At 63.2% G+C, this 27,858-nt stretch overlaps 1 protein-coding gene across 50 annotated transcripts in view; it reads left to right on the plus strand.

Annotated features, from left to right (window-relative positions):
* The window catches only part of LOC100434611 (multiple epidermal growth factor-like domains protein 6), a 123,931-nt gene that overhangs the window by 60,294 nt on the left and 35,779 nt on the right, over positions 1 to 27,858 (plus strand). For 28 of the 50 annotated variants that reach the window (XM_054542467.2, XM_054542489.2, XM_054542422.2 and 25 more), the window contains one exon: positions 26,534 to 26,656. The exons of 2 other annotated variants lie outside the window; for them this stretch is intronic. In XM_054542467.2, the coding sequence (XP_054398442.1) occupies positions 26,534 to 26,656 (123 nt within the window). Of the gene's footprint in view, positions 1 to 19,438; positions 19,816 to 26,533; positions 26,657 to 27,858 lie in introns of those variants that run through there. 20 more of the 50 variants (XM_054542471.2, XM_063715692.1, XM_063715678.1 and 17 more) reach the window with 4 other exon arrangements.

A 27,858-nucleotide genomic window follows, 5' to 3' on the forward strand; every position in this document is an offset into this window, starting at 1 on the left:
GATTCATGCTGGCTGAGACCCCTGGGGTCTGCATGCAGGAGCAGGCTGACGCCAGCTGCTCCATCCCCAGGTGTGGTCCTAGGAAACACTTTGTCACCTGCATGGGGCAGGGCCACACCCAAGCGGAGCCCCTGGTGTCTCACCACCACGGGGGCTGGGTCTGGCAGCCTCACATCTGTGGGGCACCTGGCCTGGTGTAGGCCAGGAGGCTGGCATCGCTAGCGGGGAGCTGCCCAGCCACATGGCCACACAGGCCTGGCTCTCGGAGCTGGGAGCCACATCTTCTTCCTCACCTGCCTCACACTCCGGGGCCCCAAGGCACACAGGCAGCTGCCCAGCCCCGGCCGGCTGGAGCCTCGGATCCTGGCCCTGTCGACACCTGGCGGCTGATCTGAGAGCCCCACTCTCACACCCGTTAGGGTCTCCTGCCAATGGACCAGCACACAGGGGACACTGGGTACCCCAGGGTGAGTGCACGGGCAGTGGGGGTGTGGGCCCCCTCTTGCTCCCCTCAGGTTCTCACTCTGCAGCCTGTGCTTGCTGGATCGGCTGCAAGGGCTGGGTCTTCGGAGCCCTGCCCCGGTTGGGTGGCTGCTGGGCACTTGTGACATTGCAGTCACTGCTGCTGAGTTAGGCCCCTGGCATGGGGCCAGATCCGGCACGGAGCACCCCGGAGGCCTGGGCACGCCTGCTTCCTTCTGTACCAAAACTGCTGGAGAAGTGAGGTGCAGAATCCAGTCTTGGGATGACGTTTTTTTCTTTTTTCTTAGATGAAGGTGAAATTCACATTGCATAAAATAACCCGCTTTGAAACATAGCGACCCTTTGTGCATTCATCGTGCTGTGCAACCATCACCTCTATCTCATTCCGAGACATTTTCCTCACCCTCCCAGGAGACCCCAGACCCGCCAGCAGCTACGCCCCATCCTACACTGTGTGACCTCTCGAGATGAGCTCCTTTCACGCAGCACGAGGTTTGAGGTTCCTCCTCGCTGTCGTCCTCATCACCTGCTGGTGGGCAGCCGGGTGGCCTCCCCCTCGTGATGACTGTGGATAAGGCTGCTGTGAGCATGTGCACACACCGTGGTTTGAATCCCTGTTTCTATTTATCTTAGTCAGGTGCCTAGGGGTGGGACTGCTGGGTCTATGGCGCCTCTGGATTTAACTTGTGGAGGGAGCCGTTGCTTTCTGCTGGTAGAAAACTCCCAGGATGGGGAGGGCTGGGGGCATGGAGCCTTCCCCTCACCACCCTTCAGGCTGGACTCACCAGGTGGCATCCACCATCACTTCAGTTCTGGGGAGAGCGGGGACCCCTGGGTTGGGGCTGGTGAGAAGTGGTGAGGGCGGCCTTTGTGAGTCTCCAGGTGAAGACTCAGAGCCTAGCCTGGTTCTGACCTTCGACCGCCCACCCGTGCCTGGGCTTGGGTCATCCCTGGGAGAAGCTAGAGCAAGGGTCCTGTCTGGTGCCCACGTAGCTGGGCTTTGAGAGGCCCCTGCTCAAGACTCACCTTGTACGGGAAGGCTGGTCAGCCTCCGGGTGGTTCCCTGGGCTGCAGTGTTGCCCAGGTAAATTCCAGGCCACAAGTGATGCCCATAGCCCAAGCTGGAGCCCTTGTGGGGCCAGAGAGCGGGGTGAGCCGTGGGGAGCAGTGGGGCCAAGTGGCCCTGGATATCCCATGCCAGTGTCTTCGGTGAATCGATGGACCCTTCTGCATGCAGTCAATCAATGGGGTGCCTGCCGTCTGCCAGCCTAGACCCGAGCATGACCATGTGCCCCCAGAGCCCCCAAGCAGCCCCCCATCTTCTCACCTAGACTGGAGCCCTGAACACCCTGGTCCTCGGTTTTGGAGGAAAGAGAGGCTTCTGCCGGCTTTGGGGAGGAGCCGTCACCTGCTCCTGGAGCTGAACTTCTCCATCCTGGGCCCAGGTTTGCCTGTGGCCGTGGGGCATCAGCCTGCCTGGTGCCCAGAGTTCCAGCCCAAGCCTGAGGCAGGGGTGGGGGGAGGTCCAGCTGCCTTGTCGGGCTCTGGCTTTTCTCCTGGTGGCCGGTCCACCTGCAGCTTCTTCAGCATTCACCAAGGGTCTCCTGCGGCCCTTGTGCGCTTGTTCTGGGCTGAGCATGGGGGCCCCGAGACTAGTGGGGCCAGTCCCCACCAGAGCTTGCATGGTCCAGCTGGGGGCAGATCACCCAACACGGAGCCATGGGGATGTTAGCGCTCAGCCCAGCCTGGGGTGGAGGCGGTGCCCGCAGGTACCCAAGGCGGGGTCCCAGCCAGCATGGAGATGCTGGGGTTGGGGGCTTTGGGGGAACAAGGGGCGATTGCAGCCTCAGTGAGGGTGACCAGGCAGCGGTGGCTGTCCTGAGTGCCAGACCCTGCAGCCCCTGTGCCAGGCTTAGGGGCTTTTCCTGTGGGTGTGGGGGGTCCCTGAAGGCCCCCAGCTGCAGTGGGCTCCTTTCCCCGTGGAGCCTAGCAGGGTCGGGGTAGGGGGCTGTGAGGCTGCCCCGGTGCTGGGGACCTGTGCTCACGTGGCCAGCTGTGTTCCAGGCCTGGGAAGCTGGGGACCCAGCTGTGCCAGCAGCTGTGTGGAAGCTCATCTGGCGTCTAGCCCCACCTGCCTGGACACCGCCCTCCCAGCCACCTGGTCTCGAGGCCCAAGTGTCAGGACAGGTCCCAGAGCTTGGGTGCCTGCCCCACACTGGAGAAGGGGCTGCTGCTTGCCTGCCAGGGCAGTCTCTCGGGGCCAGGCAGACAGGGGACCCTGGGCACCCTGGCTCTGACCCCTGGCCTTGGCCAGCCTCCGTCTCGCCCTGAGTAACTCTCTAGGAATTCCCAAAAAATTCCCACCATGGACCTCCACAGGGCTATGCTGACAGCTGCATTCCAACAGTCCGGAGACGGCTGGCCTGCATTCCACTCGGCCCGTTCTCATGGGACTGTGGCCACCCTGAGGCCTTTGGCCCCACCCAGGGCTCTTCCAGGGCCTGTCCTAAGGAGGTGCAGAGAGAAATGCCCCCGGCATTGGGGAGCCTTGGGCCAGCTCAGGTCTGGAAAGGCCCGCACTGTGTTCCATCTGTCTGGGGTGCTGGTGGGAAAGGTCGGCCTCATCTTCTGGGAACAGCACCCTGTGGGCTGGGCTGGCGTCTGGTCATCTGTGTCCTCAGCATGCTGGGGGCTCCACTGGCTCTGAGCCTGCTTCCGGGTTCCAATCCCCATGCAGCTGGGGAGGGCCCAGCCTTTGGCCTTTAGAGGCAGGGGCACAGGGGGCTGAACATTCCTGGAACCTTGGATGGTGCAGCTCAGCAGGTGTGGGTGGGCAGACGCGCCTGGTCCCTGTGTCACCTCAAGTTGGGTCCCACACCTTCTCACGGCAGGTCACTTGATTTCCTTCTTCCCTTGATGCTCCTACCAGCCCAGTCACTTGTGTGGGGAGGCAGTGACGCTGCCTCTGCCCCAGGACCATGTCCCGGGGGGAGTCCTGCTGCCTGAACCAGGCAGAGGTGCACCCCGGGAGAACCGCCACATTCCCGCGCCCGCAAAGACGGAGGGCGGGCTAGAGCATGGGCTCTGGGTCCTGGCAGGCTGGGCTCGGCAACATGGCATGGTGTTCAGGGCTCCTAACCTGCTCTCCAGGCCCAACTCAGATGCCACGAGATCCCCAGAGACACGCCAGGAAGGGAGGATGGGGCCTGGGGCTGTTCAAAGGCGGGAGGGGGTGTTGCTGTGCAGGTGACAGTGAAGCTCCTCCTGGCCTCAGAGCCGAGGGAAGCCGGGTGTTTCCTGAAAACCCAAAGCTGTGGCAGACCACTTGACCAGAGCACAGACAGCGGCCGATCTCTGGGGACTCGCAGAAAGGGTGTGGCTGCTTTATGGGAGCAGGGCCGCCTCCTCTGCCAAGCCATACCCAAATGTTGCTCCTGCAAGTCACACCTCACTGAAGGCCCGGGGAGAGGCCACCTTCCCTGGGAGCGAGGGAGGGACCCGTTTTACAGTGTGGCTCCCCTGCTGCTGGGTTTCCACACCCAGGCCTCCCTCCTGCGGGGCCTGTTCTGCTGGAGAATGTCCCCTGTGCTGTGGGGAGCCCTGAGCCTCATCCCTCTGAGGCCTTGCGTAGGCCGAGGCTGGAGGGAGGAGGTGGCCGTGTGGCTGGCACCTCAGCTGCTTCTCTCCTCGCAGATGTGGGTGAGTGTGCCAACGCCAACGGGGGCTGTGCAGGTCGGTGCCGGGATACCGTGGGGGGCTTCTACTGCCACTGCCCCCTCCCCCAGACACCAGCTGCAGGGTGATGGCGAGACTTGCCAAGGTAGGGCATGGCCCAGCCCACTGCCACCCCGCCTCGGCCTCCCTTCCCAGCCCACTGCCACCCCGCCTCGGTGGCCTCCTGGGCAGCCCCCTTCCCGCCCCACAGGCTGCTCCAAGGGCTCCACCTGGGGTGCTCCTCACCCAACTCGCTCCCCACTCCTGACATTGCCTCTGTGGGGACTCAGAGGACCTGGTGTTGGTGGGGGGCACCTTGGGGGCCATGCAGGAGGAAGCAGGGGCGGGCAGGGACGGCTCAGGCAAGGCCTGGGGCTAGAAGCGCTTGCGAGCTCCGAGCAGACCCTGTAGCTCAGCCCCGCCATGGCTGGCAGGCTGGCAGCAAAGTCAAGGACAGGCAGAAGGAAAACCCACTGGGAGAGACGGGAACAGATTAGGATTGAGGTGGGGGAGGAGGCCGAGGAGGGTGGTGGTGGGGGCCCCAAACTGTCCCCATCTCCCACTCACACTCCTTTGCCTGCTCCAGCCTCTGCCCTTTCATCTGAGCCTGGGGTGGGTCTGGGCAGCCTGGCTCCTGGGAGAGTCCTCAGGCCTCTGCTCTGCTGTCCCGGGTCAGACACTTACTGTCATCATCTCCCAGAACTTCCTTTGCCAAACCCAACGCTGTCTCCAGCTGTCCAGCTGCGAGCCGTCTGGAGGGGGACAGGGGCCAGCCTGCTGGACCTGGGGTCAGGGGAGGTGGGAGGGGCATCTGCTCTGTCTGGGATGTTCTAGAAACAGATTCTGTGTGCTCCTCTCCAGCCTGTGCTTGTGGCCAGTGGGAGGCTGGGGGAGGGGAGAAGCTGCTGTGACCTGCGGGGCCTGGGAGGCCTGGGAGCCCCGGCTCAGTGAGGAGGAAGGGTGGCTCCACCTGTGCACAGTCCCCGCCAGCTCCCGGACCCCCACTCCACTCTGGCTCTTGCCTTGGTTTCTGTGAAAGGGGCTCCACTGGGCTGGCAGAAAGCCCCAGAGGCTCCGGGATGAGCCAGGTGCAGGTGGAGTTGGGCAGGACGAAGGAAGGAGAACCCCCTCCCAGACCCAGGATGAGGAGAGGCCTAGCTGTCATGCCCTGTCTCCTGCAGGGCCCCCACCCTTGTCCACTCCAGGCGTGGGATGGCCCCAGGACTTGGCCACCTCCACACATTGGAGCTGGAGGTTCTGACCCACCGAGGAGCCTGTCCCAGGTGGGACGCGGGAGGCACGGGGCAGCTTACATTTCCCCCCGCCGCGGCTGCCTGTGCAGTCCCTCAGAAGGGTCCACTCAGCCCCCACCAGGGCTGCTCACCGGCAGGGATTGGGGTGTCAGGGTTAAGACCAGACCCCCCTACCTGGTCTCTGGCATTGTGGGGGGCCTGTGCTGAACCGATTTTACCTCAACCCTGGGGAAGCAGTGCACCCCTCTTGGGCTGGTGTCCCTGGGGCTGGGAGTCCCTGCGGAGGCAGCACGAAGACCCGCAGCCAACACAGGCACCCTCCCCGGCCCCTGAAACTCCCCTGTTGTAACTGACGGGGTGGGGGCCTGTGTGTCCTGGGGAGAGGGCTGCCCCCGCCGCCAAGCCATGGGACCCAGGCAGCTTCCTTCTCCCCCAAGATCCTTGTATATGCCCCCTTTAAAGTGGGGGTGCTTGCCCAGCTGGGGTAGGGAGCAAAGGGAGGGTCACCATCTGGTGACCTGAGCCATCCTCCCGAGGTCAGCCTGGACCCAGCCCTGAATGCCACCTGCCCCCTCGGCCACCCGGCCCCCAGCTCCAGATGGGCTCCTCTGCCCCGCTGTTCCCCGGCCCAAGCCCGCTCGTCTCCCTAGTTGCTGCATGGGGTCTGAAACCCCACTCCTTGATGGTGTGTGGGAAGCCCTGGGTCTGCCAGGCCAGGGCTGGTGCCGGGCCTTGGTGGGGCGTGGTGTGGCCTCAGTGCCTGTGGCTGGGAACACCAGGCAGAGCAGAGTGAGAGGCCCAAGACCCTGCTGGGGGGCTGGGCTAGGGGGCTGCCTGGCAGGTTCCCGATGCTCCAGGGCTGCGGTGTGTGGAGCACTCCCCAGGCTGGCCAGCGTCTGCTGATGTCGGGGCCTGTTCCAGCAGCCTCTGCATGAGGGCAGGCTCTTGAGGTGGCCCAGGATGCTGTGTGGGAGTCCCTCCTAGGAGGAGCTCCACTGACCCAGGCTGGCCCAGGGAAGCCAACAGAGAGGCCCCGGGGGCCCCTGCACAAAGGCTGTGCTCCGGAGTTGAGAGCACCTGTTACAGGGTGCAGACAGTGCTCGGGGGCAGAGGGGACAGGTGCCGCCGTGCAGCCCTAGGAGCCCCTGTTTAGGTCTGTGGGCTCCAGAGCCTGGTCAGGCTGGCTGCTGCGATGCTGTGGGGAGAGGGTTAGCCTGATGCCGCTGCGATGCTGGGCGGAGAGGGTTAGCCTGATGCTTGGGCCTTCCATGTCTCTCTCAGCCTGGGGTGGTGGGGGGGCCCTGTAATGGGGTCCCTGGCAGGTGTGTGTCAGGCCTCGGAAGACAGACTGACCATACTCCCGTCTGCTGTGTCAGCGAGTGGTGCGGCACTCAGAGGCCCTCCTGCGATAGAGCAGCTCTGGGTGGTGAATGGGCTTCCCACTGCCCATGGTCAGAGCTGGGGGTCTTGTGATTCATGCTCTGGGGCTGCCGGCCGTGTTTATCCCCTCCAGGGCTGACGCGGGCTGGGCGTCCAGGCACGGTGGGTGGTGGGCCTCTGGAATGTCAACTCCATGACAGACACTGCATGGTGACGGCAAACACATTAGGTCCAGGCCTCGACCCGTATCCCTTCAGGAGGTGTTGGAATCTCTCTGCCAGGGGTCCCCATGGACGGGAAAGGTCTTTGCCATCTGGCAGAGCTGGCCAGAGGCAGAGGCATGGACCAGATGACCCGGGGCCAGCCAGGAGGCTAGACGGCATCTCGGCCAGGGACCGGGCCACAGACTCTGCCTCCCAGCAGTGCCGACACTTCCTCTCCTGCCTCATCCCTGGCCTCGCCCCGCCTCCCGCCCGGGGGTTCTCACCCCCAGCTCTGCGTGTTTGGGATGGCTAGGGCTCCAAGTCACCATGTGGCCGAGGGGGCCCTGCCAAAGGCCAGGAGCCTGCTGTGTTTTCTCTGTCCCTCTGCCAGCCCAGCCTCCCCCGAAAACGTCGTCTTGCTGAGCGAGTGAGTGAGCGCATGGCTCAGGGCGTGCTGGCAGCCGAGCATGAGCACGAACGCAGGATTCGGGCCGCTCGGAGCAGGGAAGGGCCGCGTTGCTTGGTCACCCACAGGGCCTGGGGACCCCTGGCAGGGCAGTGTGTGCCAAGTTGATGGGGTGGACCCAGAACCCACTTGCAGTGATGACTCGGCCCCATCAAGCTCTGAGTGAGTGCTGGCGCAGGAGCCTGGCCTCAGGGTGCCTTGGCCCCGGCCCCGGGAGCGTCTCCAGGCCAGTGTGTTTGTCATGTTCTGGGAGACTGGCCTGGGGCAGGAGCTGAGCTCTGCTCTGCTGGGCTGGGCAGTCTGGAGTGGGCTCATCTCCCAGGGGAGGCTGGATGCCTGCCGCTGCTTCTGCCATTTCCCGGGCAGGGCGCGGCCTCTGACATGTGCCCACCCTCCTCCCAGGCCCCTGGGCAGGTGGGCTCAGGCCTGTGCGTGCCGGAGCCAGCAGGCCCTGGGGAGGAATTCAGGCTCCACTGTAGAGCTCCTGCCCGGGCTGCCTGACCCCGAGCTCACCTCCAGGATGGCCCAGGCCTTCCAGGGAAGCCGCTTTGAGGATGCCACTGTAGAAGCAGCCGTTGGTGTCAGCGAGGGCCAGGTTTGAACTTCCCTTAGCTCCTTATTGTGTGGCCTTGGGTGAGTAGCTCTGCCACTCTAAACTCCAGTCTCTCTCTGTAAAATGCGGCGAGTCATGCTCTCAGCCCTTACAGCAATCTAGAGGATTTGGGGAAAATGTTCTGGGCCCACGGCCCGGACTGCAGAGAAACACCCAGCGCTGAGGCCCAGGCCCGGACAGAGAGAAGAGCCGCCCCACTCGCGTGGCCCATCCTTCCCTCGGCCTGGGCTCCCCACTCTCTCCACCTGCCTTCCTCTGCCTCCTGTTGACCACGGTCCTCGGGGACCAGGACCCCACATCAGGCTGAGTAGGGGGCGGCCAGGACCCTACATCCAGGCCTGGGGACCCTTGGCAGGTCTCCATGCAAGCCCAGCTTCCTCCCTCCACTGCCAGCTGGGGTAGAGTTCAGTCCTGTGAACATTCTCACCTATAAAATGGGTCCAACCCTCGAATTAAGCCATGGTTTGGCTGGAAGAGCACAGTGACAATGTCATGGGGAGAGTTGTTCTGTGCTGTTCAGAAGGAGGAAGCAGTGCTGCCCTTGGCCTCCAGGGCCGGGTGGACCCTACCTATCCAGGCCCGAGGGCTGCCTTCCCACAGTGGGGCTGGATTCAGCCCCGACGCTGTGTGCTCCCACCCCGGCTGACCCCTCCTTCCAGGAGATAAGGAGGGATCATGGGAAAAGGGGGCAGCCGGGGGTGGGGGGAGGCGGCCAGGCCAGGGCTGGGCGGAAGCAGGCGCCTTCTCTGGTGGAAGTGGCAGCTCTTCCCTCCCTCTCGGTGCCGGCCCCGGCTCTCAGCTGCTACTTGGCCACGGGGGTTTCCAGGGTGGAGCTGGGGTTTCACTGGAGTGTCTGTGGGACACGGGTGGGCTCTGTGGGATGCCACCCTTCTCAGGAGCAAACGGACCTGCTGTAAGGGGGTGAGCTCAAGGTAGCACAGACCACCAGAGACTCCCCCCACGGTGCCCCCAGGGAGCCCCTGTGCCCGGGAGTCTGTCGCTCTGCCCTTCCCACCCATCCCCGCCCACTCTCTGCTGCCACTGTGGGCTCGGCCTTTCACACCCTTGCCTGCTGCCTGAGGGCACTGCCAGGTCCCCACTGTCCCCAGGGAGAGGAAGGCATGTGGGAAGTGACTGAGGGCTGTGGACTAGGAAGCCTGGGAGCTGACCGGCTGCACCCCTTGGGCCAGCTGTGCCTCTCCTGCGGAGCCCAGGCACGGGAGAAACCAGTGGGCAAGGGGGCCTGATTTGGACCCAGGTCCTGGCACCCAGGCCAGGTGCCCGCATGTCTGCCTGCACTCCATGAGCCCCTTGGTGCTGGAGCTTTTTCTCTGACCTTCCTGTGGGAGCAACTCTTTGTCCCACCCATGGCAGGGCCTCCACCCAGAAGAACGGCATTTCCACGGGAGTCTCCCGGGAGGCTTTAATGCTTCCAGGACTTTGTCGCTTCCTGGGACAATGTGGTCTTGCTGAACCGGAAAAGTGGTCATGGTGGCCGAAAGCCTCCGCAAGCTGTGCGACCCACACTCCATGCCAAGCCTGGGCGGCAGCCCCACTCCATGACGCTCAGTGCGGAGGCCCCCCACGGGGCAGTGCCATGGGGGATTTAGAGAGTGGTGCAAGAGGCCCAGAGAGCGCAGAAGCATTTGCGGAGTCAGAGCTGGAGGGTGGCAGAGGGGACAGATGCCCAGAGCCTCTCGAAGTCCAGGGCAACCTCCAGGGCCCCAGCCTGTGCCTGGCCCCACCCAGCCCTGACGCCTGGGCTGCTGACTGTTTGGCCCCAGGATGCCATCTCCCCTTCTAGCTGGTGGCTTCTCTGGATGTGGAAGAGGCTTCTGACTCATTCCCAGTCCCCATGCCAGAAGCGCCTGGCACTTAGTGGGTATTCCATAAACATCTGGTGCCGTGACCTGAATGTCACTGTCCCTGCAAAATTCCTGCGTTCAAATGGACTCCCCAATGTGATGGTGTGAAGAGGTGGGGCCTTGCAGGCAGTGAGGAGGCCGGGAAGGCTCTGCCCTGGGGAATGGGATGACTGCCCCAGAAAAGATCGGAGGGAGTGGTTCCCATTCTGCCCTGTGAAGCTGCCCGGAGAAGCCGCCCTGGAGGAGCCAGAGGGCTGGTCTGCTGTGCCTGGATCTTGGACTTCCCAGCCTCTGGAGCTGTAAGACATACATCCAGGGGTCTGTAAATTACCCAGACTAAGGCGTCTTGTAGGAGCAGCAGGAGTGAACAAGCAAACACAGCTGTGGGGAAGGCTGCCCTCGCAGGGAAAGAGATGGAGGTGTGGTGAGGCCTCAGCGTCCCTCGCCCATGGGCCCTGGAGCCCAGGCCTGAACCTGGGCCTTCCAGTTGCAAAGCTGGGGCCACGTTCTTGTGGGTGGCTGAATCTGGGCCTCCCCAGGCCAGCATCCTTCAGCTGGCTGTCTTCCCAATGCAGCGGGAAATCCGGCTGCAAAGTGTGTTCCTTCTAGGCAGGATGGCAGCATTTCCGACGGGGCGTCTGTGGTCAGAGGCCTCCTCTGTCCGAGGCGCGCGAGTGAAAAGCTTTCATTTCCCGACTCTAATGAGCAGACCCTGGCAGGCACGTTCTCAGTTAAGGCCAAGCCGGGAAAATAATAGCCTTCAGCGTCAGCGGTGAGAGCCAGCCCAGCAACAGAAAGACAAGAGGCTTTCTCTGACTGCCCAGAACCAGAATGCTGGGGCAGTTTCCTGGAGGACACCCCGAGCTGGGCAGCCTGCAGGCATCTGTGGCGGTGCTCCAGATGAACACGGAGGGCTGAAGGGCCGGTGGGTTTAGGCAGCAGCCCAGAAGGCCTGAGTTTGGATCCCAGCCCTGATGCTGGACAAGTGCGACCCCGGAGGCCTGCGTAACTCTCGGAGGCTGCAGTCCTCAGACTTGGAGCTTGGGGAGGCTCAGTGGACACCTTCATGTGGCAAAGCTCAGCGTACCCTGGGACCCTGGCCTGGCCCAGGAGCCATCTGTTGGGAAGATAAGCCTGGGCCTGGGAAGGTGACCAGTGGATGCTTCAGGCAAGGCCTTGCCCTTGTCCTAGAAGCTTCTGCCACCAAGCCAAGGGCCTCCTGGGCTGGGGAAACTGAGGCGCCAGGTAGACACTTTTCTCTAGTCCTCTCGGAAGCCCCAGTGGCCCCAGCTTGGTTTCCCAGGGGCTACTCATGAGGAGGTTGGGGCGATTGCGCCCCAGCGTCAGGGGCTGTGAACTCTCAGAGCTGCGGTTACCTCAGGAGGGCAGGTGTCTCCTGCATGACCTGGGCCAAGTCACATTCCCCTTGTGCCTCCTGAGAGTGGAACCCACCATTCCCTCCTGGCAGGGCCGGGGCGCTGAGCCAGGCGTGTGCAGGTGGGGCCGTGTTCCTAGGAAGGAGAGACCCCGCTGAGCCCCCTGAGCCTCCCCGTCTCCCGTCGTGTTCCCTCTACTTTTATCTCCCACAGCCACCCTGGCCCCTCCCCCATGCATCTCTGCTGGCCCCACCTGGCCTTTCTGTCGGGGGGCCAGCCTCCTGATGGCAGGCCACTGCTGCCTGTGTCCCCAGCCACTGCTCATCTCTGGGCCTTGGGTCTGTAGTGACACTGCACCTTAGACCCAGCGCCCTGGGCCGCCTCCCGACCACGCCCCATCTCTTCCCCAGGGCACCCTTGAGCACTGGATTCGGCCCAGGCCTTTCCCTGATCTTCTACCCCTCACCCCCGGGATCCTGCTGGGCTCTTGACCCCACTGAGGCCTGTTCATGTCCTTGAAAATGTCATGTCCGAAGGCCAGCTGAGTGCCATCTCCTCCAGGAAGCCTCCCGGATCACTCCTCTGAGTACAGTGTGAGACCTGGGGCATCCTCTTGCCTGTCTGCATTCTCTGCTCCCCTGGCAGCTCTGATGTCCCAGCGAGAGTCTGGGCCCCGGGTGGTGGGGCTGGCTTTGCCTGGGGGCTGCGTCCCCAGCGGGTGCTGTGTCAGCCCTCAAGGGCTCAGGTGCCCCCGGGCCTCGCACGGCTGGGTGGGAAAGAGCCTGGCAACAGAGAACCCACAGACAGCGTGGTCACACACGCACACACACACGCACCCATGTTCCGCTGGCCCGCAGCAGAGCCTCACCAGGACAGACCAGGCCTTGGGCTCTCGGGAGCTGCTCTTGGGGGTCTGATGCCTCCCTCAGAGCCAGGAGACAGGGCCACTCCATCCTGGGCTCACCCAGGGGCTGGTGTGTACAAGAGAAGGGAGCTCCCCCCTGTTTCTGCCTGGCCCCAGCCAGGGACAGCTGCAGTCAGGAATGGCAGCTGGGCTCTCGGAAACAGCGGTGGTTTCAATTTTCCTTCCTTTGGCTTGGGCGAGGAGTGGAGACAGGGTAATGGGTTTACCATGAGGCTGACATTGGAAAGGTTCGGGGAGGCCCCTGCCAGGCCCTGTGTGCTCTGAGGCCGGGTGGGGGCCCCCCTGCTCCTGACAGAAGTTCTGTGGTGGCAACAGTGGGAGAAAGGGTGCGAGGAACGTTGGGGAGGCCGTTCTGCTCTGTCTCCGCAGGGAGGCAGCTTGGACTGTGTGAGACCCCAGACCACAAATGGACCTCCTGCTCTGGGCTGGGCTCTAGAGGTCAATGGTTGGAAACCGCCAGGCAGGGATGGGGTGGCATGGGAGGGCTTTGGGGCTTAGGAGCCTTGAGCCCCCGAAGGCAGATTAAAGAGAAGCTTGAGAGTGGCCTCCTTCTAGCACCTTCCTGGCCATGCTGTCTGCAGTGGGGGCCAGCAGGTGCACACTGACCACTGCCCTGTCCTTGCAGCCCTGTGCCCCTTGCTGCTCTGGGTGGCTCCTTTCCCCCACTCCAAGCCTGGTCCCAGCCCCTCCCAGGCCACCCATCTCCACCCTCCCCCTGCATTAGCTGGGATGGTCTCCACCTGTGCATGGACTAGCACTTTTGCGGGGGACACGCCCTTACCTTCTGGTGTCCATGGCCTGCCCCATCATCCCATCCAGACCCCAGGCCAAGTCCCCCTACCAGTGCATGTGCCCAGGGCAGGGGTGGGATGAGAGGACCAAGAATCTCACACTTGCTTTTAAATGTCATGGCCAGAAGTGATGCCCGTGCCCTCTGCTCATGTGGCCATACCCGCCTTCTCCCGCCTTCTGTGGGAGCGGGGAAGAGTGAGCTGCAGGTGTCCGTGAGGGCAGAGCCCAGGGCCCGGTGCCCCCCAGCCACTCGTTCAGGGTCCACCTGCCCACCTAGGAGCACCCCTGGCCTGGCACACAGAGCACACGCAGGTAGTTGTGGGCGGTGATGATCGCCGCTCCACCTGGGTGCCTGCTGGGCCTGTAACCTTCTCCCTGCAACATGGCCACCTCGGTCAGGACTATGGGCCGTGGCTCCTGGTAGCTTCTCTGAGTGTCACTCCTTTCTCTCATTTATCTTTCCCTCAACCCCCCACCACCAGCCAAGGGCTTAGCTCCTTCCCTGTTTCATGCCAGGTGCTCGGTCTGTGATGCCATCCCCAGGGGCCTGGCTAGGGGGGAGATTGCCCGCTGAGGAGGTAGACTGGGCTGGGCACTGGGCTGCCTGGGGCCTTGGCCCCCTTGGGCCCCACTGGCGGCCCCCTCTTCCCATGCCTGAGCCCCTAGGAACCTGGGTGGAGGCAGCCCCCACTATGCCCACAGCCTCTCTTGTTCCCACACCCAGCACAGCTTTGCCCAACACTAGCTCTGCGTTCAGAGGCCAGGGCAGCGTGGACAGCCCGGCATCGTCTCCCTCTCAGGGAGGTAGAGGCACGTGTCCAGGCGCCTGAGCCGCAAGGCCAGAGGGGGGCCTTGTGGAGCGGGTGTCAGAGGTGAGCACTGAGGGACAGACTCACGCAGCAGTCGGGGGTGTTGGCTGGACCCCGTCCACTTCCAGGCTCTGGTTTTGCCTGAAGTTCCGGAGTCAAGGCCCAGCCCCAAGGGGGAGCAGTGACATTTGGGGGTGGCATTGGCCCTTGCTCTGGCCTGGGTCCTGGCAGGAGCCTGGTGGCCGCCCAGCTTGGAGAGGGGAGAAGCTGGAGCCAGCCGCTGGGGGCTGGGAGAGCCTTCTGCTGACACACACACATTCCCAGGCACAGACGCCGGCAGCGTTTCCACATCGGGAAAGCATTTCCCAAACAGCTTCCAGACCCCACAGCCTCCGGCCGGGATGTACTCGGTGGCGGCACTGAGTCGGGGAGGGGGTGTTGCGGGTGCAGCCTGGGCCTCGGAGGCGCTCTCTACCGGTGGGCTGCTGTCCCCCACGGCCACACCCGGGCTCCTCCCTAGCCTAGCAGAAGGGACGGCCCAGAGCCCTCCGCACCCCAGAGCTTCAGCTGGGGCTCATTTATACTCCAGCTCTCCCAGGCCGTGGGGACCTGGATGGATGTCTCAGTTGGGTGGGGCAGTGCCACCATACCCCAGAGCCATGTGCTGCCCGTGGTGAGCACACACATCGTTGTTGAATGAAAAACTAAATGAATGAGCCAATGAAGGGGTGTCGTAAAGGAGGGTGGGCAGGGGTAGGGGGTTCCAGCCTAGGGTGGGCCGGCCAGCTGGGGAGGCTTTGCAGAGGTGACCTCTGAGTTGCTGTCTTTGAAGGATGCATCAGAGTTCATGGTCTGTTGGGCGGGAGGAAGGGTGAGTGTCTAGACTGCCAGGGAAGGCTCGTTTAGGGAAGCCGAGGCCACCAGAGGACAGCCAGAGCCAGGGTGTGAAGCTGGAGTTGCCTAGAAACACTTTGCCCAGGCCCCGGGGATGCCCCCTTGGAGAGTTGCAGCACTGAGCCCTGCCCGACAGCCTGCCTGGCGCCTGCCATGGCCTGGGGAGGGTGATGAGCAGGAGAGACACTGTGCCCAACCAGAGGGGTGCCTGTGGGTGCCCGCCAGAGCCACTCCCCTGGAGGAACCCGAAGGAGGTGGCCTAGCGAGGACAGGATTTGGGGGAGAGTCGGACCTGGTCCCCCTGGGCTGCACTTCTCTTCCCTGCGTGACCCTGGGGAAGTCATTTCTCCTCTGGAAACTGGCTTAGCAAAACCACAGAAGAATGTCCCAGGAGCCGTGGGCAGAAGGCAGGACCCAGGGCCACCGGGGGTCCCCCACACTGGGGTTCCAGCTGGGCAGAATGAGGGTTGAATCATGGCCTGTATGTGAGGGCAGAGGGGAGGTGGGCGGGTGGGCATGGGGCAGCAGACGAGAAGGAGGGGAGCAGAAGCGGGGGACTCCCAGCTACGGGATAGGAGGAGCCTGTGTAGGGCCAGGGTAGTCTGTGTGGGGGACCAGAGGGTTGGATGCAGCCTTCTGGAGAGGGGCAGCCTCCCTGCTGCCTGTCAGATGAGGGTATCTGATGCGAGTGACCCTGAGGGTGAGATGGGGATGTGATACCAGGAGGCTCCCATAGCTCTTGGCGGTTTCGGGGCAGAAAAGACAATTTCCTTTGCCTGAACTTGTTGTCAGGAAGCTTCACGAAGGCCTCGCTGCGCTGTGACAGCTGCTCCCTGGAGGCTCGCCCTGCTCTGTTGGCTGCCCTCCTCTGCCTGGACCTCTCGGACACCGTCGTGGTGACACACCTGGCCCTGGTTCTCCTTCTCGAGTCACGTGTCTCATTGCTTCAGGGCCCCTGAGCTGGTCTCATTCAGGCCTCTGCCCATGCACAGATGAGGAAACTGAGGCCAGAGAGGCCCCGGGATGTGGCCATGCCATACAGCCCTTCAGTGGGCCAGGAGCCACCTCTGTGGCCCCAGTCCTGCACTGGGTACTGGGCACACGGGCTGTGGTAGCCCAGCCCTCACCCTGGATGGACGTGGGATTTGGAGTCCAGATGAATGGAAGGGGTGATGGCAGCCCCAATGGGAATGGAGGGGCTGGAGCGGTGGCCCCCAGATGGCTCTGGCAGGGTGCTGAGGTGGGGGTATGGAGGTGAAGGCTATCAAGGGAGAGGGCCAGGGCTCAGGTCCCCGGCTGGCTTCCAGGATGCCTCCGGACCATGGCTGTGTCCACCATGGCTTAGGAGGTGGACGGTTCCCAGGACGTCCCCCGCCCTCTGGGAATCAGCTCTGGACACTGTCTCTGCCATGGGTCTCTGCGTGGCCTTGGGGTGTCTGCTGGAGCAAAGGGCCGGGAAGGGGCATGGTCAGGCCTCCAGACTCGGCCTCCCACTCCTACGTTTGTTGACTTTTATGGACCCTCAGTCAAGCGCTTTTCCCACAGGAGGGAGGTGCTAGTGTTACAGATGGGGAAACTGAGGCACAGAGCATTTGCACAGCTCGCCTGGGGCCTCAGTTCTAACTAGCAAAGCTGGGGCTGTCCAACAGAAACAGAATGTGAGCCACACACACAAGCCATACACACTGTCTCTCAGTTTCTCCGGGCCACGTCGGAAAAGCAAAAACAAATAGAGGAAATTGATTTTAATAGTGTATTTTATTTAACATTAACAGGTGCAAATATGATCCTTTTCAGCATGCAGTCCATATAAAAATGGCTCACCGGGTAGTTCTCTTCTATTCCTTCTTACTAAGAACATACTGACTGAGAAGGTGACATGTGTGACGCTAGCAAGCAGGTCCACTGGGACAAGCCACGGTGCACGGCTCAGTGGCCTTTGGGGCTTGTGGGCTCTGGCGGGCCGTAGACTCCGGGTGCCTGATCTTCCCTGCTTGGGGCCTCACGCAGCGGCTCCTGGGCTCCTCCCTCCTCCTCGAGACAGCACGAGGCAGGAGCCCTTTCCCAGGGTGGGCAAGACTTGGGGGACAGCGTGGGATCCTGAGGGTGTGGCTGATGCCTCCCGGAGCCTGGAGGGTGTCAGAGTGGGGCCTGCGTGAGCTGGGAGACAGCATCCCTTCAAGGGCCTCTTGAGGGACCTTCTCCAGATGGGGTGCTGATGGAGGACCCCAGCCCCGTCGCCTGTTGGTGCGGGTGACTGGAGTCGGAGGTGCAGGGATTTTGTTGCCCAGGCTTCCGCCGAGGACTGGTCCCCGTCTTGTAGCAGGTGGAGAGGGACAGCGACCAGGGAGAGCTCACACGGCGGCCGGCCATGCACTTCCCGGAGGATGGATGCTGCCTCCGCAGCCTGTGCCCTTGCAGGCCTGGCCTCTGGTGTCTTCCCCTGCACCCCTCTCAAGCCTGGCCCCTACCTCCATGGAAACTGCTGGGCTGAGGCCCTGTTGGGCTGTGGCTGCGGAGGGCGGGACCCTTGAGCTTCTGTTGGCACTTACTGGTGAGCTGTTGGCAATGAGATGCACATTATGGTCATAAATGATGTCGCCCTGCGTGGAAGGTGCCTTCAAACAGACCCGTCAGCCTGTCTGTCCGTGAGATTTACAGGGGCTCCTCACAGCAAGGGCTCAGAGGCTGATGGGAGGGGCTCCCCAGGAGGCCCCGCAGACAGGCAGGGCCCAGGCAGGCCCGTTTCTGCAGGGTGTTGGGGGCCGAGGGGGCGGGCTGGCCTCTGGATGGCGGACAGGACGGGGCAAGGTGGGACAGGCTGGGACGGGGTGCAGCCTCTTCTTTCCCATGTGCTCAAGGGTGGCCCCTCAGCCCTTGCTCCCAGGTGCCTTGGACCAGCAGAGACTGCTCTCTGCCACATCTTAGCACTGGGCAGGCTTCTGAGGGGTGGGTCTCGGCCGGCAGGTGGGCCCTGGCTATAGTGGAGAGTGGAGAGAAGGTGGAGGCTCTGCCGGGATGGGCCACCTGCTTCCCTGAGTTGCCGGGGCTGGAGTTCTGCTCAATTGAATTTGACCTGAGGACAGCATCTTAGTCTGTCTGGGCCTCAGTTTCCTCACCTCTAAAATGGGGACAGTATCCCTCCCCTGCAGGGAATGGTGAGGATGGCACTGCATCCCCAGAGCCCAGGGCCTGGCACAGCGGCCGCAGCTGAGGTTGGCAGTCCTTCTTCCCCACAGCTCTACCCGTGGCTATGCTCCTGACCCAGGCTTGCCCACATACAGGGCCTGCTGGCCCAGGGAGCATGCACTGTCCTCCTTCCTGACAGCTGGAAGGTGTCCCCAAGCTTTCTGACTCTGCAGTGGCCCCAGTCATGTGGCTTTGTGCCCCCACCGCTCACCTATTGTCCTCTGAGAGGAGACACGGGCTGCATCTCTGGGAACAGGCTGAGCTCCAGGGACACTTCCACTGCCTTTCGGAGGGAGATTTTCGGGCCTTCCTGGAAAGGCTGGGAACAGTGTGGGCGGGCGCCCAGTCCTGTGGACCCTAACCGCCAGTGCTGGAGGTGGTGCTGGGCTGGTCCCAGGCAGGGATCACTGCTGAGGGTCATTGAGCACCACAGCTTGCTGGTCACATCTCTTCCATCTCCATGGGGGCTCGGAGTGGGAGCCCAGTGACCCCCCACCAAGGATAGGTGTGAAAAGGGGCTCAGAGAGGATGGGGGGCTCTGGGGACTCTGTTCCAAGCCGGAATCACAGCCCTGGCTCTCCTGCAGAGGTTAAATGCTCGACGAGGCTCTAATATGTGGTTCCTTCTGCTGCCCACCCTGGGAGGACTGCCTCCCCGGGGCTATGCCCTCGAGGAGCGTGGGGACCCAGGGCTCTGGGGTTGGAAGCACCTCTGTGGCCTTTGCAGCCTGACACCTGGGCACCGCTGGCCACCCTGCAGGCAAGTTCTCCTTGCTCTCTGTCCGTCACCACCTGCTGCAGGGATGCCAGCGTTCCCTCACCCAGGCTCCCTCCAAGTATGGGGCCCTGGGCCAGGGGAGGACAGGACAGTGCAGGCACTGGACGTGGTGACTGGGGGTGTCTCAGCCCCAGTGTTTCCACATCGGTGCTGCAGCTTCAAACCAGTTCCACATCTTCCCCACCCTTGTCAGAGTTCAGCCCCATCAGCCGCCTCTGCAGGCCCCGCTCCCCCGCCCCGCGGCCCCCCTCCCCCGCCCCGCGGCCCCCCTCCCCCGCCCCGCGGCCCCCCTCCCCCGCCCCGCGGCCCCCCTCCCCCGCCCCGCGGCCCCCCTCCCCCGCCCCGCGGCCCGGCCAGGATGGCTCCCTTTGCTGCTTTGGCTTCCTTTCCGTGTTGGCTCCAAGAACACACGTTTGTGCATGTGTGTGCCTGTGCGTATGTCCGTGCGTGTCTGTGTACCTCCTGTGTGCATGTTTGCACACGTGAGTCTGTGTGCCTGTGTCTGTGTGGGTCGCATGTGGATGTCTGCGTTTGTGCCTAGGTCCCTATCTGCGTCCGGGAGCGCGCACTCTGGAATGCGCGGGGCAGGCGGGCCGGCGCTGCCCCCTGGGGCAGGCGGGGCGGGGCTCGGGGCGGGGCCGGGGGCGGCCCCCTCGAGCGTCTGCGGACTTGGCCTTTACCTGCGGGGGCGGAGGGAAAGCTGAGAACTTAAAGGCGAGGGGCGGGGCGCGCCTGGCCCAGAGCGGCTCCCGGCCGACGCCGAGCGGAGCGGAGCGGATCCCGGGGTTGGGCTTGCGCGCCCGCCCGGAACCCAGAACCAGCCCGAGCCGCCTGCCCCGTTGCCCGGCCGCCGGCTTAGGGCGCAGCGCGGTTGGTCCTCGCACCCTCCCGCCCGCCGGCCTACCCGGCCATGGGGGCGTCCCGGGACCGCGGGCTGGCCGCGCTCTGGTGCCTTGGGCTCCTGGGGGGCCTGGCGCGCGTCGCGGGCACGCACTACCGCTACCTCTGGAGGGGCTGCTACCCGTGTCACCTGGGCCAGGCCGGCTACCCCGTGAGCGCCGGTGACCAGAGGCCAGGTGGGCGCCGGGCGAGCCTGGGCAGGGCGGGTGGGGCCAGGGCGTTCCCCGGCGCGCTCCCTTTGTTTCCTCTTTTTAAAGTTTGCGCCAGGGCTCTGCCAGCTAGGCTGGAGGGAGCAGGGTGGGGCAGTGCCCGGCAGGAGCGCCTGCTTCTGGGACAGGGTCCGTGGGCGCTGAGGAGTCAGTCACCCCCGTCCCCTCTCAGGGCTGTCGGCAGAGGCTGCTAACAGCCAGGTCCCTTGACCGGAGGAAAGAAAAACATCCCCTGCCTTTGTCTGTGGGAGCTCCCCATGGCACTGGTGACTGCGGGTCAAGTGAAAAGGCAGACTGGAGAGAAAGGCCCTTTGAGACCCCCGGAGCTGAGTCTCCGGGGTCCCCAGAGCTCAGCCCCTTTGGGGTCCTGTCTGTGGATGTGGCAGGTGCCGTTCTTCCTGGAGTCCCACAGGCGTGGGCAGCTGAGGACCCTGGTGGCCTGGGAAGCAGGTTACAGCCCTGCCCTCGTTCCATCCTGCCTCTCTCTGCAGCTGGGATCTGGCGCCTGCACTGAGCCCGCCTCCCTCCAGGTGGTTGCTTTGAACTCCCTGGGATCCACAGAGCTTGGAGCTGGGCACCCTCGAGAATTGGAGGAGGGGGTGGAGTTGGAGGAGGGGGTGTGGGGTGTGCCGTTCCCAGTGAGTCATCAGCCGCATCACCCGGGCATAGGCAGTGGCTGGCGGGGGCCCTGAAATGGCTCCTTAGAGACATCACCCCTCCTTAGCTGTTTCGAGTGACAGGCCGAGCTTCTGCCTCTCTCCTGCGTGAAGGACTAAGCACCACGCCCTCAGTGTGGCAAAGGCTTCCTCCTGCCCTGGCTTGGTCGCTTGGCCTAGGGGGTCCAGGCTCCATCTTCGCTGGGTAGGCAGCCTTCCGGCTGGGTGGCTCAGCCAAGGCCGGGTCCACCCACAGTGGCACTAAATGCCTTGCGACTGCGAAGCATCCAAGGCCTCTGGCTGGGTGTCGCTGGGCGCTCGGGAGCTGGGAGCCCCTGTCCTGGTCCAAAGCGTGCTCCAGCTTTTGGGGGAGAGAGGAGAAGGGCCTGTAGGTTATGGTTGTGCTCCCTGGGGGTGAGGACCCCGTGGCATGTGTGGGGACAAAGCAGGGCTTGGAACTTGATAACTGCCTTGAGCGGAGCTTTCTGGCGGGGGCCCAGAGCCCTCCGAGTTTCCTGTAAGTCCAGGTGGGCTTCGGAAGGGGCGCGTCTTGGGTGGTTTCTGCAGAGGCAGCTGGTTCGAGGCAGCCCAGCCATGCCTGTCCACCTGCCTGTGTAGTCCTGGGCTGGGAGCTGTGGGACGTGGGTGATGGTCGCTGGGGGCCCCATGGGCTCCCTGAGGCTCCTCCACCTCCCAGCCTGGTAGACACTGCAGGTCTCACCAGGCTCCCGGTGAACCAGCCCGTGTTGGCACAGCCGTGTCGCCGTGTGCCAGTATGCTGACAGTTCTGTTGTGAGGCTGCCAAAGTCCATAGTCTCTATCTAGCCGAGGGCAGCAGCAGGATCCTGGCCCAGCTGTTCCTTAAAATAGCCGCTCTGTGAGCCCACTCGTCTCCCACCAGATGGCTCCCCCCAGGTTCATGTTGCAGCTGTCTGGGGACTCTCTGGCCTGCCCCCTGCCCTGTGTGGGGCTTGGCCTGGGGCTGGACAGGGACAGTGGATTTGCCTCCAGGCTGGGCCGTTGTCCCTGGAATAAGCAGGTTTTGTCGCCTGACTCATAGGGGCCTCCAAGCTCCTTTCGGCCTTTGCTGGGGCCCTGCTAACCTCAGGCTCAGGCCCCCACACTGGCCTCTGAGTCTTGGGGTCCAGTGCTTCCTGGGGGCCCTGGTCCCACTACAGGGCTCAGTGGGCAGTGTGGTCTGTGTGTAGGTGGCATGGGCTGGTCCTGGATCACAGGTCTGCAGAGGAGGGAATCCAGGGAGCAAGCTTCTGCAGGGCACGTGGCTCCCGTGAACCTGGCTGTGTGACCAGCCCCACAGAGGCACAGGAGTCAGGGGGCTGGGCTGGCAGAGCTGGCACTGGGAGCCCCGATTTCCAGCCCAGATGGTCCGAGCCTCTGTGACTCCTGAGACGACAGTGATGTGCTCTGCAGTTGTGCCCCGTGGGTGCGGTAACAAATAACCATACACTCAGCACTTAGGACAGCACGGATTTATTACCTGACAGTCCTGTGAGGCCCAGTCCAAAGTGGGCTAAAATCAAGGCGTGGGCAGGGCTGTGCTCCTTCTGGAGGCTCTAGGGGAGAGTCTGTCTCTTGCCCCTTTCAGCTTATAGAGGCCGCCCGCATTCCTGGTCTTGTGGCCCCTCCTCCATCCTCAAAGCCTATAGCACAGCACCTGCCAATCCCTGCCTGCCTCTGACCTCTGCTTCCACGCTCACATCTCCTCTTCCCCACCCTCTGATCCTCCTGCCTCCCTCTTATAAGGACCCTGTGATCATGTTGGGCCCACCTGGATATGCCAGGATAACCTCCCATCCAGATCCTCAACTCAGTCCCATCTGCAAAGGTAGGTCCCTCTGCTATATGAGGGTCTGGGGACGAGGATGTGGACATCTCTGGGGGACGTTCGTTATTCAGCTGACCACATTGTCCTGAAAGGCCACTGCGCCTGTGGCTTTTCAGATCACAGCCGCAGCCAGGGTCACCGGCTCAGCACCTGTGGGGTCCTTGGAGCCGTCTGAGAACAGCTCAGCCCTGCCATCACATGGAGTGCCTTGGGAGTGGGGCAGAGAGGGTTTGGGTGACACGTTCCTGCCTTGCTTTCTGAGTGAAAATCATTTCTATTAAGGCGATTTGCTCAGTTCAAAGGGGCCGAGATCTCAGAGTGGAGGGGACCGCGGCAGGAGGTTGGCCCAGTGCCTGTCCCTGTAGGCCTCTGTTGTCCAAGTGGGAGGCCCCAAATCCTTCACCCTTGAGCTGGCTCGCTGTGTCCAGAAGCTGATCCTGGCTGACAGCAAACAGCCGGCACCGGAAGCCTGGGTGCGCTTCAGCACCCCCACTCAGGCCCTGTCTCCCCCACCACAGCCCCCTGCCACTGCCAGATGGTGCGGCTGGGGTGAGAAGGGCTTGGCCTAGCTGACCTGGGCCTGTGCATTTTTGGAGGGATCATGGAATTTCTGGAGGGACTAGTGGCTGAGAGAGGCGGGGCCGAGCCCGGCTGGGATGCTGGAGTCCCAGTGTTCCTGTCCACGTAGCAGGAAGACACTTACATCGTTACTTTTCAGAGACCCTCTTGGGGATCTTGGATGGAGGGATCTGAGCTCAGGGGGAAAGGGTCTCCTTCCTGAGCCCTTCAGGTGGGTGCCACCCACACTGCCCTGCCCAGTGGGCATGAATCTGCCCCCCAGCTGACTCTCATTGGAGGGCACCAGGTCCCTCTGTCCCTCCAGCTTCTTTGGGGCGCTGTTGGGGGCCCATTAACCCTTTGCTTTCCAGCTTCTTCCCGCAAACCATCCCGGCCTTTGTGAAGGTTGCGGTGACGACTTCTTGGTGCAGGTGGAGAGGGGCTCCTGCTCTCATTTGCAGCCCCCTCTGGGAGGCAGCCTCAGGGCTTAGGGACCCTGGGGGTCTCCCCAGAGTGGGGGTGGCTTGTGCAGGGAGTGGATGGCCCTGGAGGTGCCAGGCAGAGACCCTGGCCTCCTGGGGCTGTTCGTGTCGTCTCTGGGTTGCAGGCACATTCTCAGAGCGTGGATGGGCGGCAGGGTTTCCATAGGTGGCGGGCACAGCCTGGCGGGTGGGTGCCATCCATTGACTCGGGCTCAGAGACAGCTATGAAGAGCTTCTTGGTGTGTGCTGCCGCTGGCTGCTTGCACCTGTCAACAGTGCTCCGACGCTGGAGTTTCAGGATGGAGCCCGGAAGGCGGGCATTTTCACGGGGACCGTGGGTGGGAACTGGAGGGTGGTGGGAAGGCCTTGGTGGTCACAGCCAATCGTGGACCTGGCGATTGTTAAGCAGAATTAGGGAGACCTTGGCTCTGTGCAGTCCCTGGAAGCGAGGGATCAGGCCAGCCATGCTTCCCACGCGGTCGAGGACTTGTCTTTTGAAATGGTAGTATTTTCTCCCAGCGATGCCACGCCCAGTGGGAGTCTGCCGGTGGCATTTTGAGCTAAATGTTGCCTTCCCTCTCGAGGCAAGGTCAGCAGGCAGGGCCTCCATTGTCACCCTGGCCAGAGGGCCCCAGATGCTCGGCTCATAGCTTTCAGAAGAGCACCTGTGTGTTTTTCTCCCCATGGTGACTCTTTGGCGGCTGTCAGCGGCCCCTCCCTCTCTTCGGATCTGTGAACCCGGCTGCAGGGTGGGTGAGGTTGTCGGATAAAAGGTGTCACCTGGGTTGGGCGTGGTGGCTCATGCCTGTAATCTCAGCACTTTGGGAGGCCAAGGTGGGTGGATCACCTGAGGTCAGGAGTTCGAGACCAGCCTGGCCAACATGGCGAAACCCTGTCTCTATTAAAAATACAAAAATTAGCCGGGCGTGGTGGCGGGTGCCTGTAATCCCAGCTACTAAGGAGTCTGAGGCAGGGAGAACCGCTTGAACCCGGGAGGCGGAGGTTGCAATGAGCCGAGGTTGCGCCATTGCACTCTAGCCTGGGTGACAGAGCGAGACTATCTCAAAAAAAAAAAAAAAAAAGGTATCACCTGGCCTGAGTAGCAGGCATGGACTGCGGTGCCTGGCGCAATGCCCATGTCTGCCCTGGCCTGGGTGCCGGGCTCTCGCCCTCCTCTCCTGGCACCTCCTGTAGTTGGTCTGTGCTGTCCGTGTGGCACACGTGGTCTCTCCCTCGTGTTGGCCTTGGCCTCTCTGGCCGGGGCACTACTGGCACTTCCAGAGCTTCCGCCATGCCCAGAGGCCCCGGACCCTGAGGAGAGTCCTCCTGGAGTGCTTCTGGAAGTCTCTCTGGTGGGGGTCATGGCATGTTCTCTGGGCAGTGCTGAGGCTGCACAGCTCTGTTTATCCCCACTGCTGGCTTCCCCTCTGAGAGCCCCTGTGTGCCGGGTGCTCTGGCCGGCTGGCAGGGGCCCAGCAGCTGCAGGGCTTCTGACCCAGGTTAGCCCAGGGGCCGCATGCACAGGTGTCCAGGAAGCCTGTGGCCTCCTGCCTGTCTGCTCTGTTCTGTTTGCCTCGATCGCTGCCTGGATTCCCCTGAGGCCCAGCTTGGCGACGTGGGCCTGCAGCCCCCTGGGTCTCCAGCCCTGGCAGGGTCTCAGGGGAAGGATGCCTGGAGCACCACCGGCTCTCAGCTCGTGGTACATCCCAGGGGTCCTGCTGGGCCTCTGGCTTCCAGCCAGCACTTTCCCTGTGGCCTGTGCCACGGGGCTGGGGACAGGAGCAGGTAGGCCCAGGTGTCCTGTGGTGGGAGGTGTCCTCTCAAAAGTGGACCTGCCCTTGGATCCCTCCCTGCTCTCTTCAGCCACGCTCGTTCAGGGGGCTTGGTAAGCAGTGGGAGGGACAAGCGTCCTGCGAGGTGTCCGTGGCCTTGGACTGCTGCTCTGCTCCCCTTGGCCGGTCCCCAGGCTGTGGAAGTCCAGGCAGTGCAGATGCGGGGAGAGGCCTCAGGACCAGGCTGCCCTCGACCCCTTCCTGCTCTCCTACTCCCCTCTCCTGCCTTTGAGTGGGGCCTCAGCTAAGTCTGGAGCCTGAGGACACGTGGTTCTAAACCGAGCTGGCCCTTGGGCAGGGAGGGTCTGACGGGGTCTGGGCTGCTCCGGGATGGTGGGTGGCACTTCACGGGGGAGGGTGCTGGCACAGCAAGGGCTCTTGCCCTGGGATGTGGTGCCCTTCTGGGTCCTTGCATGGGGAGCCTGTGGGTGTGGGGGGCCCAGGCTGACTCCAGCTGCATTGGTTTCCCAGGGCTGCTGGAACAAACACGGCAAACGGGGTGGCTACAAACAATAGAAGTTTCTTCTGTCACCATCTGGAGGCCAGGATTCTGAACCCAAGGTGTCCGCGGGGCCACGCTCCCTGTGAACCTGTAGAGAGGACCTTCCTGGCCTCTTCCTTCCGGCCATCCTTAGCTTGTAGCCTCGTCACCAATATCTGCCTGGTCTCCACATGGCCCTCTCTGTGTGTCTCTTGTTGGGACAGGCGCATTGGATTTAGGGCTCACCCTCATCCAGAACAATCTCATCTCGAGCCTGAACTTAGGACAGCTGCAAAGACCCTGTTTCCGGACAAGGCCTCACTGGGAGGCTCCAGATGGCCATGAACTGTGGGGACACTCTTGAAGCCAGCACGCCCTCCCCTTTCTCAGGCTTCCTTCCCCCCACAGCCTGGGCATGGCCGTCTCAAAAGCTGTCAGTTTCTCTTTTTGGGCTTGTGGGTCCTGGTGGAGCGGTTGACACTGCCCAGGAAGCACTTTGTGGATTTGGACTTAAGAAAACCGGGTGCGCTCCCGGTTCAGTCTTGAAAGGCGCTAGAGGCCCAGCCTGTCCTTGGAGCCCTCTGCTGCTCCCCACCTTCTGGCTGGCCCTCGAGGCGGTGGCTCTTCCTTCTTGAGCAGGTGTCCAAGGTGGGAGCACAGACCCTGTCTCTTCTGCTCCGGCTCCGGCAAATGTGGGTGAAGGGCTCATGGGTGGTGCCCTTGAGGCACAGGAGGGTCCTGGGTCTGGGCCCCCGGCACCTGGGGGGCTGTGTCGGCAAGGCAGGAAGGCACAGGTGCCCAGCTGCTGATCCTTCCCCGTTCCTGCTCAGATGTGGACGAATGCCGAACCCACAACGGTGGCTGCCAGCACCGGTGCGTGAACACCCTAGGCTCCTACCTCTGTGAGTGCATGCCCGGCTTCCGGCTCCACACTGACAGCAGGACCTGCCTGGGTGAGTGTCACCTGGAGACCCTGCCTGGGCTCCTGGCTTCGGCCATCCCTGCCCTCTGGGGTGTGCCCAGGCCTGGCCTGAGAGGGTGGCTGTGGACATGGAGAGGCAGAGGCCGCTCTGGCGGTGGCTCCTTCCTGCGGAGCATGGCTCTATGGAATCCGCCCGCACCTTGCCCCAGGCTCAGGCCGGTAAAGGGACTGAATGCCAAGTTGCCAGGTCCCCAGGACCCCGGCTGCAGACCCTCTGCAGCCACACTAAGCCCCGCTGTGATGCTGAGGCCTCTCCCAGTGGACAGGGGAGTGAGCCCGTGGGTGGAGCTCCTATTAAAGATTCTCTACAACAGAAGCTGCCGTGGTTGATCAGCAGGGACCTAGCCTGGTTGTGATGTCCCCTAGATTTGATTTGAGGGAGACCTGGGTCACTTGCTAGGTGGTGGGGGACGCTGGCCGAGGAGGCCTGGTCCAGGGCAGGAGCTGCGTGAGGCCACCCTTCGCCTGCAGAGCCGGGCTTTGTGGGCCCAGGTGATCCCTGCCCAGCCTTGGGGAGCTTGGAGGGTGTGGGCTGAGGGTGTGGGCTGTGGCAGGTGGGGTAGGGGTGACCAAGAAGCGGGACCCTGTCCCTCAGCTTCCTCTGCGGGGTCTCTTGGCTGTTGGAATGGGCTGGAGGAGGCGTCGGGGACACAGACTGTGGCCGCAGGGAGGGAGGGTTAGAGGGAAGCAGGGGAGGTGCCAGGCCCCGGGGAACCGGCACAGGGCTGAGCAGGGGGCTGGAGCCCAGGAATCTGGGGTGAAGAGTAAGTAGCCAGTCAGCCACCCTCACCCTTCGGCACCCCTGCTCCTGGCTGGCTCTGGACACAGGTGCCCCAAGCAAGGACAGGACTGACCCTCTTGCTGGCTTCTGTCTGGGAGGCATGGGGGGTCGTTCTCTGGGTGACAGGGGTCAGGACGCCCCTTCTTTCTGCCTTGGAGGCCCGGAGCGGGGCCCAGGCCGGCTCTGAGCAGCCTCCTTCCCGGTCCTGCCTGCGATGTGGCAGGGCGGCCCGCCAGCCCCGGGGCCCCCCTGGCACACACTCACATGTCCCGGCCGCCGTGGGGATCCAGGCAGCCGCTCTGTAAAGTTTCCCTGGGTCTGAAAGTAGAAACAGATGCAGGAATGTTGTGATGTACTTCTGGACAACAGAGACGGGGGTGCGGCCCCAGCCC

The sequence above is a fragment of the Pongo abelii genome, chromosome 1 (assembly GCF_028885655.2).
Source record: "Pongo abelii isolate AG06213 chromosome 1, NHGRI_mPonAbe1-v2.0_pri, whole genome shotgun sequence".
Lineage (NCBI taxonomy): Eukaryota > Metazoa > Chordata > Mammalia > Primates > Hominidae > Pongo > Pongo abelii.